Genomic DNA, 16,331 nt, shown 5'->3' on the forward strand with positions numbered 1-16,331 from the left:
CTATAACGTTTCTTTTCTATTTCTAAAACTAAGCGAGATATTCAAGGTGGTCAAGTTAGCTGGGACACCCTGTATCTATCTGAACGGTTGAACAATAAGGGAATTTCAACATTTAAAAAAACTCAATATCTACGTCTGCACGGATTGCATTAATTTGTTCTAACTGTGCGAAGAAAAATCGTAGAGCAATCTATCTAGGCTCATTCTACAGCTCGAAACTTCCACTTGCTTCGTCCGAAATGGCATCTCCCTCAAAAATATTGTTGTCCTAGAACAACGTCAGAAACGCAAGGTATGTTTCACCAGATGTTTCGAAAAGGCTGGCAGAAAGCGTTGCGCACGGAACGTATTAATCACACGAATGTTGCGAATCGAATTCGCGAAAAGCGTTCTCCTCTGAAAAGCGAAATGTATTCTCATCTTCGTCCTATATTTCACGTAGAACGGTCGTGCTCGCGTGGCGAACGTGCCGGTTACGAGGCAGTCTACATGAATAATTAAAAGCAATGACATGGCGGTTTGTAAAGGCCCGTGGGCTTCGTTCTCGTTGCGTTGCCGCGGGAAAGACGACGAGCGTGAAATCGGGAAACAAGTTTTCCAGTTTTCGCGACGCGATTAGCTCGGCGAGTTCGATGGGACTGCTCGGTTTCGGTGCAAAACGCGAAACGTCGACGACGACGACGCGCGAGGTTCCGTGCCGATGAAATTCCGGGGCCGGAGCTATTATCGGGAAGCACTCGTTTTAAAATATACCCCCGGCGTGTGGCATTTGCAATTCTGACGAGGAGCCGCGAGTTTGCAATTCGTTTGGGAGAACGACTGATGTAGGCGGGCGCAGCCAGCCAGCTCGGCTCGGCTCGGCCGAGCGTGCATCGGGACTCACATAAACATGCTCTCCCGGTCCTGATCCTGCGAGCACGAGCACCAGGAACCACCATCGGGTCCGCATCCAAACTGGTCGCCCACTAAACCCCGATCTTCCGACCCACGATGGTTAAGCGTCGTTTCCCATGGAAAGTTGCTCGCATCCGAACGAATCGTCGAATTATTGACTCAGAAGGCGATTTACGTCGAGTGGCCCGAATCCCACTGCATTGCATGCTGACATTTAAGGGGGTAGTATAGGCTCGATTTGTAACTAGAAAGGGACTAGAATCTTACTAGAAAAATGGCTCGAAACGTGGGTTTGCGCGAATCGGTTGTTTGTCCTTATTTGAGCTAATTGTGGGCTGGGTGAGGGCTCATTCAAAAAGTCTTTTGGAGACAGAAAAATGCATTGAAATCTGCTGGTTTTTTCCTAGATTTTTACTCTACTTTGGACACTCATATTATTAGATATAAACATAATCTCGTTGAAATCATGACCAGACCCGTGTGTGATGAACCTTCCTCTTTCAAATGAGTCCTCACCCTGCCCACAATTAGCTCAAATAAGGACAAACAACCGATTCGCGCAAACCCACGCTTCGAGCCATTTTTCTAGTAAGATTCTAGTCCCTTTCTAGTTACAAATCGAGCCTATACTACCCCCTTAACCCCTTACGCTGCTCCACGAGCAGCTTCGACGAGAAGTCTATTAACTTAAACGCAGATATGCATTTAGAGCATTAATCATGAATTAAATTTTGATGTGTAGCATAAAACTATGCGATGATACTATGAAGACCACGTAACCATTTACGAAAACAATTTTCCCATGGAAACAGTTCGGTCTTCGACCTCGAATTCTCTCAGCCCTAGACACCATAATTCGTACTCCAACGGCTAGTAAAAACGTGGAACCACTTTGAAACGTTAAAAGTCGGCTTTCCCAGCGCCGTAGCTGTCCGGGTGTCGAGTTTCATTGGGGGATGTAAATTGTTGGTGGGCGCAGCGACGCGGCCCATGTCGGGACACGTCAGAAATTCACGCAGTAAAACCGACGGGAGCAACTGTACTGAGTAAGAGTTAAACAATTGCCGCAATAACGGTGTCATAAAATGGCTATTCCGAACCTTGTGCCAGTTTCGGGCCTGCTTGGATTTCCTAGAAGAGTTAGCCGCGACGATGGTGGCTGTCTTGTGCGCGGCGCGAGGAGGAAGAGATGGTTTGGTTCGCGGCCGACTATTATTCACGATGCGACATCGTACGCGAAGCGTAATTGTGCGTCTTTTTGCCGCATCTGCGACTGTCGCTCAACGGAATGGCCGATGTCCAATTGTCTGCTTACGAGCCAATTTCGGCTCTTCGTTAAAGCCGTCGAATTTGGCCGCCGTTACTCGAATTCCGTTCCGGTCAACGTAAAGATGGGATTTCGTACCGTCTCGGACTACCCAGCGAAAATCTCCACTCCCCGAAGATCTACGGATCTAAAGCCTGCATCTTTCCAAAATAAATTTTTAACCTTCCTTCCGTTCTTATAACTGTATGAGTGATGATCTTCAGCACGATTTTCTGATTTAGTGATCTTGTTAATATATTTCTGGTGATATTTCTTCCGGTCATGTTAATCTTTTTGCCGTTCTTAATGTAACAGCTGCACATTTAATTCAGTTGTCAGACGTCGAGTAATTAAATGAGAATTTTGATATTTTAAGTTGAAATAGTCCCGCTGTCCCGTTGCAGCCGCTTATTATCTTCGTAAGCATATGCTGGACAGTCTTCATTCATTATAAATTATGAGACTGGGGATTAGCTGACGATGCTCACTGTTGGGTGAGACTAGATTTATGACTTGACTGGTCGTACGTTTTGTCTAGAGATTCATCTTCGATCCGGTAATCACTTTTGTGCTGCGACTTTCTAACACACAATCAATCAATCAGTCAAGTATCTTATTATCTCGGCGATTGTTGATGGTAGGCAGTAATTGGTTTTACTTAATATTGCTTATGTATATTCGAGATATGGTTCGTCACAGAATGTAATGTGGAGATGTTGTTCAATTTAAAAAGATCGGATTAAACGATGCCAAGGTGGTGGGGATCTGTTTCACATTTCAAGGAGAATGAGATTTATTCACACTACACTTACCAAGCTCTAAAAGTGAAATGGTTTAGCTTATAAAAATGACAGGACTGGATTTATTTATATTTTATCTTTAGTGCACAATATGTGCTGGAATAAAGAATTTTAATAATTGTGAAATAAAATACAAAAAGTCGGTCATTTGGTAGGTTTCGTGTTAAAAATTTGGAAGAATCTGTGAATTGCATTGATGCCCAGGAATTTACTTTCAATGTGAAGTCTTAGTCTGTTTTTAAGTGTTTAAGTTTTACATGATTGTTTGAAAATGTAAAGGTTAGTATAGTAAAATCTCCAGCAACACAACGGTGCGCGCAGTCGCGAATTCATGCTCGGGACCGATACGACGCGAATACACGTGTACTACGAATGCAGAATGCGCCATTCGTCTCTGTCCGCGTATTTCTTATTTCTTCGGACTGAAAATCGCGTATGAATCTAAGTCGGCTAGCCATTCACGCCACATTTACGCATGATACAAAGGCGGAATTGTGCTTCGTATTCGCGGCAATTTAAAACAACGATATATATATATATTTTGCTTCTATATTTACAGAGTATCATTAATGGCACTCTATTAAAACTTTGTAGCCCTGTAATCAGGAAAAAAATGAAACAAGATAACTTGCACAACTTTTCTTAACGATTCCCATAATTTTTCTGAACAAACTTTATTCGGCTTGATAATGATACTGTTAATAACGCTGTTGTTTCTAGATGCAAATTTTTATGTACTTCCATTAATTGCCCCGACTGATCTCTATAATTTCTTTAGCATTTTTATGATTTAATAGGAACATTAAAGGAAAAAGCGTGGTAAGTATAAAATAGAAGTTCTTTATCTATCAATCCAGCAGGGATTTAGCCAGCTTCAGAATACAATACTATTCGCCGCTCGTTATGGACGTAAGAGGGCTCTGAACTCGAATGAGCTGTCTGCTAATTATTTTCAGGGTGTAATTTCAGCCGGCCAAGTTAATTAAAATTCTTGGTAATCATCTATTAGATTCAGCGCAGAGAATACGGCGCCTTAAAATAAAGCTAATACCGAGATGAGTCAGTAGTGCTGCTACCCTTATCTACGTACCAGTCGATAATACTGTATAATATTCAATCCTGTTAACACTAGAACTACTGAGTACTAAACGCAATTGGCATACATTGCCTCACAATAATGACAAAATTGCATTTGTTTAGATTTTGTACAAGTTTTGTTTAAATATGTACCTCAATTTAGAGCAAATCATTTTGACTCATCCGGCACAATGAAAAATTATATTACACTCACTGTCTTACTAAATAGTTACATGCTCAGTCATTGTTTCAATTCACTCCACTTCTTGATTAATCAAGTGGTTTGCGACACACCTGAAATTGTTTCTTCAGATATTTCTCCAGACATTTGTACATTCTCTTTGAGAGAAAACATACTGTCATTACTAATATGTGTAAAGACAAAAAAAAAACATTGTGTATAACCATTCAGAAAATAAAATAATTCTTCTGGTACATTTCTCAACTACATATTGATTAAAAAAAAAAAAGGACAGAAAATGCCATTAGAATATTTGCACGAATATTTCTTGAAGGATATTAAATCCTCCGGAGAATAAAACTACATTCAGCCGCGACCGAAAAAATTGCGAACCGTGAGACAGCGTGCACGACGTTGGAATATGATGATAAAAACTGTTCTTATTGTGAGCTCGGTTCCACGGGAAATTACAGAAACGCGATACCGTACATTCTCGAAAAAATTACAACCGCCCGGCGCTGCTGACCGCGGAAGAAAAAGGCTCGTGCCCCGACCCTTTTAACAGATGCAAATGTGCCGCGAAACGCGTACAAAGAATTAAAAGTGCAAAATTGTCGGTGCGACGTACACTCTAATTATTTCCCATCCTTCGCCGGACGCGACGCGGCGTCGGGACCAATTGCGGCGAACTCTTTGGCTCGATTTGCATTAAAGACCGGTGGTACTTTACACGGCCCTATAATACGAGAGAAAAAGGACAGGCGTCGCGTCGTGTCCCTAGGCGGCTCTTATTAGACAGTAAACGGTCGTGTTAGCATAAGTACAGAGAATGAGAATGAAATCGAGCGTCGCCAAGGATACGTGAAAATAACACGGCCGTTATTTAAAGTGACGCGTAACACATGGTTCCGTGAACGCGCCGACTATGAGAATCCACCGTAAAAAATAACATCTTCACACTTATTTAAACATTGCTCTTAGATTGCCTCGCATCCTATTGACAGTGCTAAGATGAAGTTCTCTGGAAGTCGATGCAACATTATTTTTAACGTTGATATTAAAGCGTCAGGGTCGCAAAAGGTGCATGATGGAGATAAAGATAAACTGCAGATTTTCATGTTCTGAATAATTTCTGTATCGAAAGGCTAAAATATTCTAAGGATTTCTAAAAATGCCAATGTTTACTTTCTTGACATTATTTTTAATAATTTCTGACAACAAAATACTCTTTCATCTTTGAAAAATGGTTCTTGCCATTTTATGAAACCGATTCTGCGTCATTTGATAAACTGAGGATGTTTATATCTATTTACCTATCTCAAAAATCTATTTTTCGCCAAGCCAGCAATTTCCCGGCCCGTAATTCCTTCGAATCCTAATTACAGCATTCATTTCCGGGGAACTCGATCCCAGGCGTTCATGCGTGCGTGTACGAAGCTCGTGTACGCTCCGGTGGCACGCACGTGCAGGATTTACCGCAGCCCCGAGACGAAATAACCACGATTTACCTGATCCCTTATCGCGAGGGAAATTGATACCGGTCGAAAAGGCTGCTGTTATTTTTGATCGTGGCCTGCCTCCCCCCTGAAGAGGGCGTACCACCCCGTAAGCGACACTATAAATCTTCTATCGTCTGTTCCACACGCCGCTCTCGTCTATACACATCACCGCGAGTGGGGCAGATGTGAAAAGGGCTATGGAAATCTCGAAGGGAAATTCCTTCGATTGAGGGAGAAGCGCGACAGTCGATAATGAGGATACAAATTTGCCCGAGCTGACAAACTGCCGGATATACCGACACTGGATCCGTAACATTCGTCTTTCGCCAATCGCATCAGTTTGTTTTGTATAAAACGCCAAATGGGTGGAGCTGATCGTGTTTTTATCAGGGATCGAAATAAATTTTCGTTTTTAGAGAACTATTCTGCTCAAATGTTCGATCGAAGAAAATGTTCGGTCGTCAATTGCAAGAAACAGGAGCTAGAAAGTTGTTCCTATAATAATGATTTTCTCTATTTACTCCCATTGGATATTACGAGAACCTATAAAAAATTCGATTAACACTTTCCCTGGATTTTTATAAATAAATATCGTGACAAGGGTCGTATCCTACACGAGAGACTACTGTGTTTCAACAGTTATTTCCTTCACAAACGAGATTAATTGAAAACTCTATGCCAGTGAAATTTGATGAATTTTCTGCTTGAAAATTGTTAGTTAAACTCGTAATGAAATTTCATCAAACAGATTATCGTCCAGAAAGAAAAGTTGTGTAGCTCACAGGTGGAAACGCGATTAAAAAAGTTAATTATAAATCGCAAATTGACGACGCTGTCGAGCGGCATGAAATATAAAATTTCAATTTTCCCCGAACGAAGGTCTTTGAAAATATTATTTTTGCCGGCGTTTTTAATTCATCTTTAGATATAGCAATTTTTTAAAATATGTCCCCGTTCGTCACTGCGAATTTATTTTCTATTTCGATATAGACGAATATTAAATATCATTTAATCGAATCATGGCATTTTTGAATCTACAATTTGAAGGTCCACTGAAGAGTTAAACTGTTATTCCACGGAAGGATTCGTAGTTTGTCGAAGGTTTCAATGGCGATCGCAGTGTTTTCTCAGTTCAGATTGTCTTCGGTTCGAATTGCCAGGTTTCGTGAGGCAATAGGTGAATGGCAGCGAGCGATGTCAGTGTCGGTGCTGTGTTGTTCGTGCTCGAAACCCTCGTTGGGTCCTACCTATGAGCAAATCGTGAGGCAGCGGGTAGCTACGGAGACAAACTGTGTGTTTGCCCCTTCATTACCCCCGAGTAAATACCAGCCGATTTTAATTACGGCCTCCGTCGCGCAACTATATCTCTTCTTGCTTGTTATTTACTTGCACGCCCACCTAGGCTATCCAACTTTCCTGCTGACGGTTAAATAGGGGTCGTGGCCGAGAACGTGATTTTCTTAATCTTTTTCGCTGCATTCAGCAGCCCCTTTCGAAGCTTTAGCCTTCATACAAGTGTGCTAAGATTTATGGGCTCTGCTTCAACTTTTCATCGCGGACATAATAGAAGCGTCTGGTGAGAGAGACTGTCTATCTCGATACAAAGATTCACCAAGTTCAAACGCAAAATCATCTTCCTCTTCTTCGTCTTCTTCTCCGCGTAATCTTTCTTCCCCGTTTATTTCGCTTTAGCTTTTCACTTTGGCTCGCTTGGCAATTCCGAATGGTCGTTTATTAAATTTCGTTCGCAATCTCCGGTGGAAATCTGATACCTATGAGATTTATTATCCTTGTAATTTTATCCTGGTGTTGAATCCTCATATTTAGAAACACTAGACAGATCTACTAGTTGCAGTTGTTTTATTATTTTCCATTTAATTTTTGCCCCCCCAATGGACTTTGACAATATCTATTTTGCATGATCCGCAGTCTAGATATGATTCAGATAGGAAATTTCTTAATTTTTAATTTAAGCATTAAGATGAATAAGTTAAACAGGTTAAACAGTCAAACGAGAATAGGGTGGCTGCGTTTAAAGGGTGATCGAGTGCAGCAATACAGCGGATCAGCTCCTCCATAAACATTAGATAACGGAAATACGAAGAGGAAAAGGAGGGTGAGCAAGTGAGAGAGACAGAAAGATGGGAGAGACTCGGCTGATAAAGAAGTCCGAAGCATTCGCGTTCCAAAGGAGAGGGATCCGTAATAGGCGCGTCCGCGAGAAATATCGACGAGGGGCGGAATTCCGTTGATCTTATCGCTCCTTAACCTTCGCCCCTTACTTACTTTCGGCCGGGACACGGGGAACGGTACGGAACGGAAGAGAGGATTCGCGATGTTATCAAGGCCCTCCGAGAATCCGGCTTAATCCGCGAATCGCTTGTTACGACTGCAAAAAGTTAGAACCCGCGAGGATCGACGCCGAGGGAAGGCGTGTAACTTTGACTTCGATTGCGCGCCAGATACCGCGGAATAATGCGCGATGTAATTAACCGATAACGCCTCGACGGCTTAATAGTCCCGCGAAACATTTTTGTTCTGCTCACCGACAGCGATTTATGTTCTATCCCCAAAGCGTGCGACGGGAATATCGAACACCCTATGAAACAGATCAGTTTTCACTTGAAAGAGCCCTACCTTCCCACACTATTATAATTACTACCTCCTGTTTAAAAAATAATTTTCGTTTCTATACAAGTACTACTGTTGGCTGCATTTTCAGTGTATCTGAATTTTAGGCATATTCTCGATATTTAAACTAACGTTTTAAAGCTCGAAGCCTCTTCAGCACACTTTCGCAATCCATCATTCATTTTCTCCAAACAAGAAGTGTAGGAAGTTGTAAGACGTTCTCGCACGATGTAGCGGGTGGGAAACTGAAAACACGTTTTTGTCGAAAGTGCTACGTCTCTGAAAACATTGGAAAATTTTTCTCCTTACGGAGTTTAAATTGAAAAAATGACTTGTTAAGATTCTTACCTGAACAATTAACAACGCGTCGCAGAGACAGCCGAAGCTAGAAGATCAAAATTGCGTCGGCCATAAAATCCCATGAAAAGGTGGACAAAAAGGTGAAAATTCTCGGTACACCATTAGTCCAGACTCTAGAGGGATGGTGCGCATCTTTTTGTTACTTGCTACGGCCGTCCCAGGCTGGTGCCCAATTATTTACCAATTGGACCAGCTGTTACGAGCGAGCACCGTCATAAAATGATCGTGCATCGGGCATCGTTCCGCGGCTATTTTCTGCTCGCAGGATCATCGAACCGCGTTGAACGCGTGTCCTTTCCACGCGGCGAGGCTCTCTTATACATATTCATCGTCGTCGTTTCTATCGCGACAGGCAAATGGCTCTCGAGGAACTGCGGGCAAAACCTTTCTGTCCGAGAGTATTTTCACGTGTTTTCTTTTACAGAGGATAATTGACGGACCGTCACCGGCGGGCTTCTGCGTATTATGCGCACGGCGATACTCAATATTCGCTAATGTTTCGCGGATCCATGATGGATACACGCCACCTGGCGCACTCTTCGGTTCTTTCGCGTGACAAGGACCCATTACCATTTAGATGCATCCGATCGTTGCTTAGCCCTAGGCTGGAATTCTAATTCGAGGATAGCAACGGCGAATTATGCGAGAGACTCATAACGGTACGCGATATATCACGATTCCTCGATTGCCGACGCGTTGAACCATTTCGCGAAATGGCCAAAATTCGTCGTTTTATGATCTTATTTATTCTCCCATTTTTAAATAAAATCTTACGTGTAACTGGAGTAATTTTATTGATGACGAATATGATGACGCTCATATTAAATCTTGTTTCAAAATATTTATTTTAGAAATTTCATTTTTTCCGATTTTAAACCACCCACCTTTTGTTATACACCATATTGGAAGTTACTGGCTAGGGAGAATATGCATACAAAATTATTTACACGAGAAATAAATGTGTATACCTAATGGAAATTAAAGGAATACCTTTTTCTATTGCTGCTTGTGGACTATATTCAATTTGGGAGCATCGAATGTTATGTACGTTCTAAAGAACCTGTTCAATGCAGCCTGTCTAATGCATTCAAAGCGCAGTATTTGCAGCGAGCGTCATAGCTACCCAGGGGGCCCTCGATCTATTTGCGAAATTTCTCCTTTATGGGTGCCCGGTTTTATTACGAAAATGAAACGCATCGTTTGCCCCGGACGGAAAGCATCGAACGATCTTCCAGCGATAAGTAATATCGCAGCGTGTAAAGTTCATAATGTGCATATGCTTTGGTAACTCTCCATTCAGCCGATGTTCTCGCGATGGGAACACGTCAAAGGGTAAACTTTATTCGACGGCATTCCTTGTGCAGTGGCTCCGACCTAGTCGGATAATCGAGACTCTATTGTGCTGCTAATAATATTAGCTTTCAGGACAGGCTACGTTTTGCATCGTTCCGCGCCAGCAATTCGCAAACGTTACGCTAATCAGGGCCCTTTTGAAGGTTCTGGCTAGAAGCGAGTCATAATCTTGATGACATAACATGCGCCATTGTTACCACCCCTCCGTCCCTACGTGATGGCAACAATGTGTCACAGGACCTGGGAAGAAGTAGCGAGGAATTTCCGCTAAATACTCCTCTGCAGACTTCGTCGCTCCGTATCTTAATTATTATTAGCCTGGCTGTGCGCGAGTTTCTCAAGCGGAAATAATTCTTCTGAATAGTACACGAACAAACAAAGTTGACCTTCATACGACCTCTATATGTCGACCAAAGAAAAAGCTATGTACACATTAAATTATGTGCTGTTTGGCACCTTGGAATTTCCTTCAATACCCAATAACACAGATATTAAGTTGCAAAATTAATATTTTTCTTGGCTATGTCTAAATCAATTGCAGTGCCACAAGTATGTCTTTCTTCTCCTTCTATTTAATCAAACTTAAGCGACGTTTCGTATCATTACTGTACGCATGCATGCTAGATGGCAGCTAAACTGGAAAGGTGCGCGAAAAGCGGAGCGTTTCGTTCGCGATCGTGAACGAAATCGACGAGAATGGGAGATCGGTGGAGAGCGAGGGCGTGTATAATATACTGATTCTCGCGTCTATGCGGCAGGATATATTCGCCTCACGTCCGTGCCAGATTTCCTTGAGTTATATCGGCAAATGCGGAGGAAAATGTGTTGTTCGAAACGCTGTAGCCTCGCGAGGACAAATTTTCCACGATCGTTCATCTGGCATACACGGGTCTCCGCTAACTCGTAGACAGACAGGGAGAGGTGCGGAGGCTTTGTCGCGTGCCCCAATTTATCCCTGTGATTGCATCATTGTGCGTCTCCTCGTCTCTTTTTACCTATCTCCGCGGAAACGGATGATAACAAAAGAAACGCTATCAATGTTTCAACGGTTGTTGATTTCATCCTCCTCCACGGAAGTTTCTTCCTTTCCTCCCAGCTCGATGGTCTAATTTTGTTCTAGAGTTTAAATCGTGTTGTCCGAATATAGATATTTATGTTTACAGGCGTCGGATGTTGTGCAACAAGTGCAGCTGCGTTGTGCAGTTACATTCTCTTGTTAATGCCGGGAAAGTCTCGTACGAGTACTAGCTTCAATCAGAAGTAAATTAGTACGTGGTTGTAATGTATGCTCGTAGTTAGCGGGCAGTAAATTAATTACAGATAGCTAGGTCAATAAGCTATTATATATCAACAATTCATTTCTAGATGCGGTGTTCCTTGCTACAAGCTAAACGCGGTTAATAATAGTTGGAAATTGTAGTACATTATTAATTACATTTAGTAAATTGCTTCAATCAATGCGGACTGGAATAAAACTATTCTAAAAATTTCAGTCGAATTTGTGCAATAATGAGGTTCACATCTCAATAGTAAACGAAAAGGAGACAACTCCGTAATTTTTGTATACAATTTCTTGATTCTCATGCTTGTCAGAGTAGCAGGATACTTAGCAATGTTAGCATAGCATGCTGCTCCAATCCGTAGCCTCAGAGTCTGCACAACAATTGGTCATGGAACAGCGTTTTAGCTGCTGGTCTCGCTTCGAATTTTCTCCGCACAGTCTCCAGCGACCAGATACAAACCATGACAATAAATTCTTCATTCCGATCTACTTCTTCCGCGGCACGTGACCCGCCATGCGGAACCGTTCGGTGGAACATAGAGTCGGTTTAGAGGCGGCTGTGCCTTTTGCGGTAGACGCAGGCGACCTTTTTAACTGTGCTCCGTTACGCATAATTTACGTTCATTATCTTTAATGGCCGAGCTATTAAGAGGGGCGCGAGTAATAGTATGGCAATAGTACTAATGCTTCCGCTCCTCTTATTTTATACCTTCCTCTTTCTCGGTCTCTTCTTCTCCTTTTTCTCCAGCGTTCTTCCCGGTCGTTTCGCCATTTTTCCTGGACCGTGGTTTAGTGGCCCGCGCGGAGCAACAATGCAAACGTTTTGTCAGAGAGTCAACATTTTAACATCGAGTTTTACTCAATTCATTCTGTAACATTCTAAGGGCCTATGGGCTGCAAGGAGGAAGACATTTATGACATTCAATAATTATTTTAGTTAGTGCGAACATTCAAAGCTGAGATGATCGATTTTCAATATTTATTAGCCTCCTCTAAATATTCGTATAAGAATTATTTGTCACCTTTTGTCCTGCTTTTGAGATTATACAGGGTGTTTGTAGAAAAAAATATTTTCAACATAAGTTGATCAGTTTTTGATAGGCTATACATTGTAATAAAAAAATTAGAATTTTTTGTTTTAGTATTGTCATGGCCACCTTCATTTTTTAAAATGGCACTTGGTATTTTTGACTTAACAGTATTATAGCCTGTATCAAGACGAATTCAACGACCTAGTATACCATGACCTTCGCATGACCTTGAAGTACCATTTAAAAGAAACGAAGGTGGCCTTGGCAATAATTAAAAACAACATTTTCGAACTTTTTTTATTGCAATGTATAGCCAATCGAAAACTGATCGACTTTTGTTTCAAATATTTTTTTATCGTAAACATTTAATTGAAAAATCGTGAAAAGTGTTACGTATACTGTACAAAGCCACCAACGTCGCTTACGTTCGTACGAAGGGAGGAGCGTTTATTTAACATGCTCCTGTATATACCATCCGAGGGAAAATATTTGTAGGTATTTTTCAGTGAAAATTCGAAAGTTATGTCTAGCACCATTGAATTTGCGGGAGAGCATTACTCTTCGCGGCGGAAGAGCGCAATAATCGGTGCGAGGCCGATCGTGCCGTTCAGCCCGAATAAAAGTATTTTTTACAGGCCGGAATCGTTCGAGCCCGGGTAATTCGATAGGAATCGATGGACGGCCATTTTTCTCTTCTTTGTTCATCGATGTCCACGCGTTTCGCCGCCGATAACGACCGCATAAATCTGCGCCGCTCCATTTTCACCCGCGCCGGAACACTTTTGCGAGCGGGGCCGTCGCGTCGTCGCGTGATCGACGCGCGTTCCTCCGCGAATTACGCTCGCGGAGATTACTATGATCTGGGCCAATCGGACGTTGACGAGGGCTTCCGTGAAAGGAATTTTTATTAGCCGGCAAACAAGAAAACATTAATATTACAGAAGATGACATCTCGCTGAGTTGTGACTGTTTATGAATTTTTGTAAATCTTTATCTTCGGAGAGCTGGCGTCAAAGGTAGCATTTTCAAGTAAATTTTATTTCGAAGTCGTTCAGCGTCCAATTTTCTCGATACAGTCGCCGTTCAACCTGCAAATCATTCTGTTCGGTAACTGTAGGAACTATGGCCGGTTCGCATGCAGCGAGGTATGCACGTCAAGCGTAGGATGCTAGAGCGTGGCGTGGGTACATGTATTATTCAAGCTGACACTTGCGCAACGCTTAGCAAGCCCGGACATCCGCCGGACAAGAATGGTTCGCGAAAAACAAAAATACGGAAGGACAAGGATCTGTTCGCCGCGATCTCGTCGGGATTGTACAGGGGAAGGTTGGGGAAAGGGGGGGGCGGGGATATGTCCGACAAGGATGAAACGGACAGCGGAGCACTACGAACATCGTCGTCGACGACGACAACGACGACAATGTCGCGTTGATGCTGAAGGAGGAAATGTTATTTCTTTGGGACACTAAGTGACAGCTCGAAAGACATTCGGAGATACTCGTGCCAGAACGTCGCTGAGACGGCTGGACGAATCCGTTGAACGCCAACGAACGAATCATCGTGCGGAACTTGGAGATGAACGGGGGTCTACGATGAATGGAACCGCGCGGAGAATCATTATCCGATTTTCTAGAACTCAGTTTGATTCGAATTCTTTGAACTGTAATATGACGTTATAATATAAAGTTTTTTTCGGTATGGATAATTGGGGTGGGAAACCGAATTTGACTGTGGAAGTTGACGAGGAAAAAATGCTCCTCTTTAATTAGAAAATCCCGTGCAGCTCGAATATATCAAACAATCCGGTTAATATTTGCGTGTTTGTGTTTCAGGAATTTCATCGGGCGTAAATTGGATGCACTGACGTCATCAGGAGTTGATTACACGGTATGTGAATATATTTATACAAATAATTCGGATCCTTGTGAAAGAAATATACATAGGTTTCCCAAAGAGAAATTAACTTCGCGCAACTTTTTTCGTAGAAGCTTCCAGTATGCAATCACACAAAATGTATGGGTCGGCAAAAAAGTAATTTCGGTATTTTAAGGTGAAATAGAGCCCAGTTTTTTATTCAAGTAACGAACTTTAATGAATAAGATATTTTTCCCTTTTGTTCGATGATCTTTTGCCAAAAAGAATAAATAAGAAAATATCTTATTGATTAAAGTTCATCGCTTGAATCAAAAAAAATTCGGTTTTACTTCACCTTAAAATACCGAAATTGCTTTCCTGCCAACCCAATATATACGAACGATATAATATATGATACATTCTGTACACAGAATGTCAAGGTAAGACAGGGTACTACATTCTGGTAGGACGTAAAAGAATTCTATTCCGCCCGGCTGCCATGTGCGAATAGCGCAAGTACAAATTTTTTTGAAGGAACGATTCGATCACGATGTGTCCGGATTTGCGGAGGATTTATTTTCTTTGCCAGCTCCTCTGGCAGAAAAGTGGGCGACTCACGCGACCCGAGAAAACACCGTCGCCCCAGTAGGTAAAATGCACCTTAACATGGTTATCCGAGCCATGAATAAATTTAGCGCGCGGCGACCGAGATTACGAGGCCAAGAAAGTAATGATATATAGGGGAAGAGACGCAAGCTTACCCCTTTCCTCCATCACGGCGACGTTATCGAGCAACCATCCCACGCTGTTCAAGCAACCCTTGGTATGCGAACGCGTACACACACCGTGCGTGTACACTTCCGTCCAGAAGTATTCGGACACATGCTGCAATCCGAACAAGAACCTTGTCTCTGGAACATGTCACGAAAAGTCTTCAACTACTTACGTCGCGTCTAGAGAAGTAATAACAAATTTCGAATAATTCGTTCCATTTAAAACGAGAGTAACAAGCACAAATTTTAGAGGATCAAGTACACGGTGATCCTAAAATCATCAAAGACATTCACTTCAAAGATCGTTGGAGCCTCCGCACATCAGAAGAAGGTTAAAAGCAAGGAGTGCAGTTGCATTGAAAGGATTCACTCTTGACGAGGTACGTTTTACATTTTGCGAAGGACTCGTAGATATCCGAATACTTCTGGCTGATAGTGTACAAGCTCTCGTATGTGTCCCATCACACATTCTCGCGTGTGACGCGTGCGAAACGCGTCGGTGAGAATGCAGCGCCCAGTCAAAAGCCTGGAGAGGATCTGGTTGAAAGAGGAGAGGACGAGACAGGGAGAGAGAGGGGGGGTGAGAGATGGGCTGTGGGGTGAGCCGTTCAAAAACATTTGCAGCGAATCGGATTAACGCGGGTATTTAATCCCGCCCGCGGCTTTCTCGTCGGCGAAATGAAAAGCGGGACAGGTAAAAAGGCGTATTAAAAAATGGGGGTCGCAAAAGCGGGGGTGAAGGGATAGGAGCACGTGGGGAGGAGGATGGGGACGCAAGAAACGGAGAGGAAAAGAGAGAGAGAGAGAGAGAGAGAGAAAGAGAGACTTCGATGAAATCTCATCTCCTTAATGGGAGAAACTTTTCCAGCGAGCGAAGTCATCCCCCTCGAGCTTTCTCATCGAGTGTCGGATTTCTGGCTGATCGCGCTGCCGCTGCGAACGACACGGACACCCTTGAACCGTCGCGTTTTCTACTTCTTATCTTCCTCTCGACCCTCCTCTCTGCCTTTCCTCTTCTTTCTTCCTTTCTATGCGGGAGTTTACGCCGAAACAGCGACGTCTCCGTGTTTTTTAATCATCGTGAAAAGAAGCTCGCACGCGACGCGTCTTACAAGGCTGTATCGCCTCGCGTGTGCGAACGCGAACTTTTTGACACTGTTCCCTCCTCTGGACTCTGGCTTTTCAGTTCACGGCTCCCCGGAGCTTCAGGAACGCGTTAATGAACGTCTTCGATAATGGCTTGAACGTCTCCTTGTGACGGGAAGCAGTCAAAGTGACTGCACTCGATTT

General features: G+C 42.8%; 1 protein-coding gene across 3 annotated transcripts in view; it reads left to right on the plus strand.

Moving 5' to 3' along the window:
* Positions 1–16,331, plus strand: part of LOC143213267 (uncharacterized) — a 516,895-nt gene that overhangs the window by 58,105 nt on the left and 442,459 nt on the right. For all 3 annotated transcript variants that reach the window (XM_076432949.1, XM_076432950.1, XM_076432956.1), the window contains exon 3: positions 14,247–14,301. In XM_076432949.1, coding sequence (XP_076289064.1) covers positions 14,247–14,301 — 55 coding nt within the window. The remainder of the gene's footprint in view (positions 1–14,246; positions 14,302–16,331) is intronic.

Source organism: Lasioglossum baleicum, chromosome 11 (genome assembly GCF_051020765.1).
Source record: "Lasioglossum baleicum chromosome 11, iyLasBale1, whole genome shotgun sequence".
In the NCBI taxonomy this organism is placed as follows: Eukaryota; Metazoa; Arthropoda; class Insecta; order Hymenoptera; family Halictidae; genus Lasioglossum; species Lasioglossum baleicum.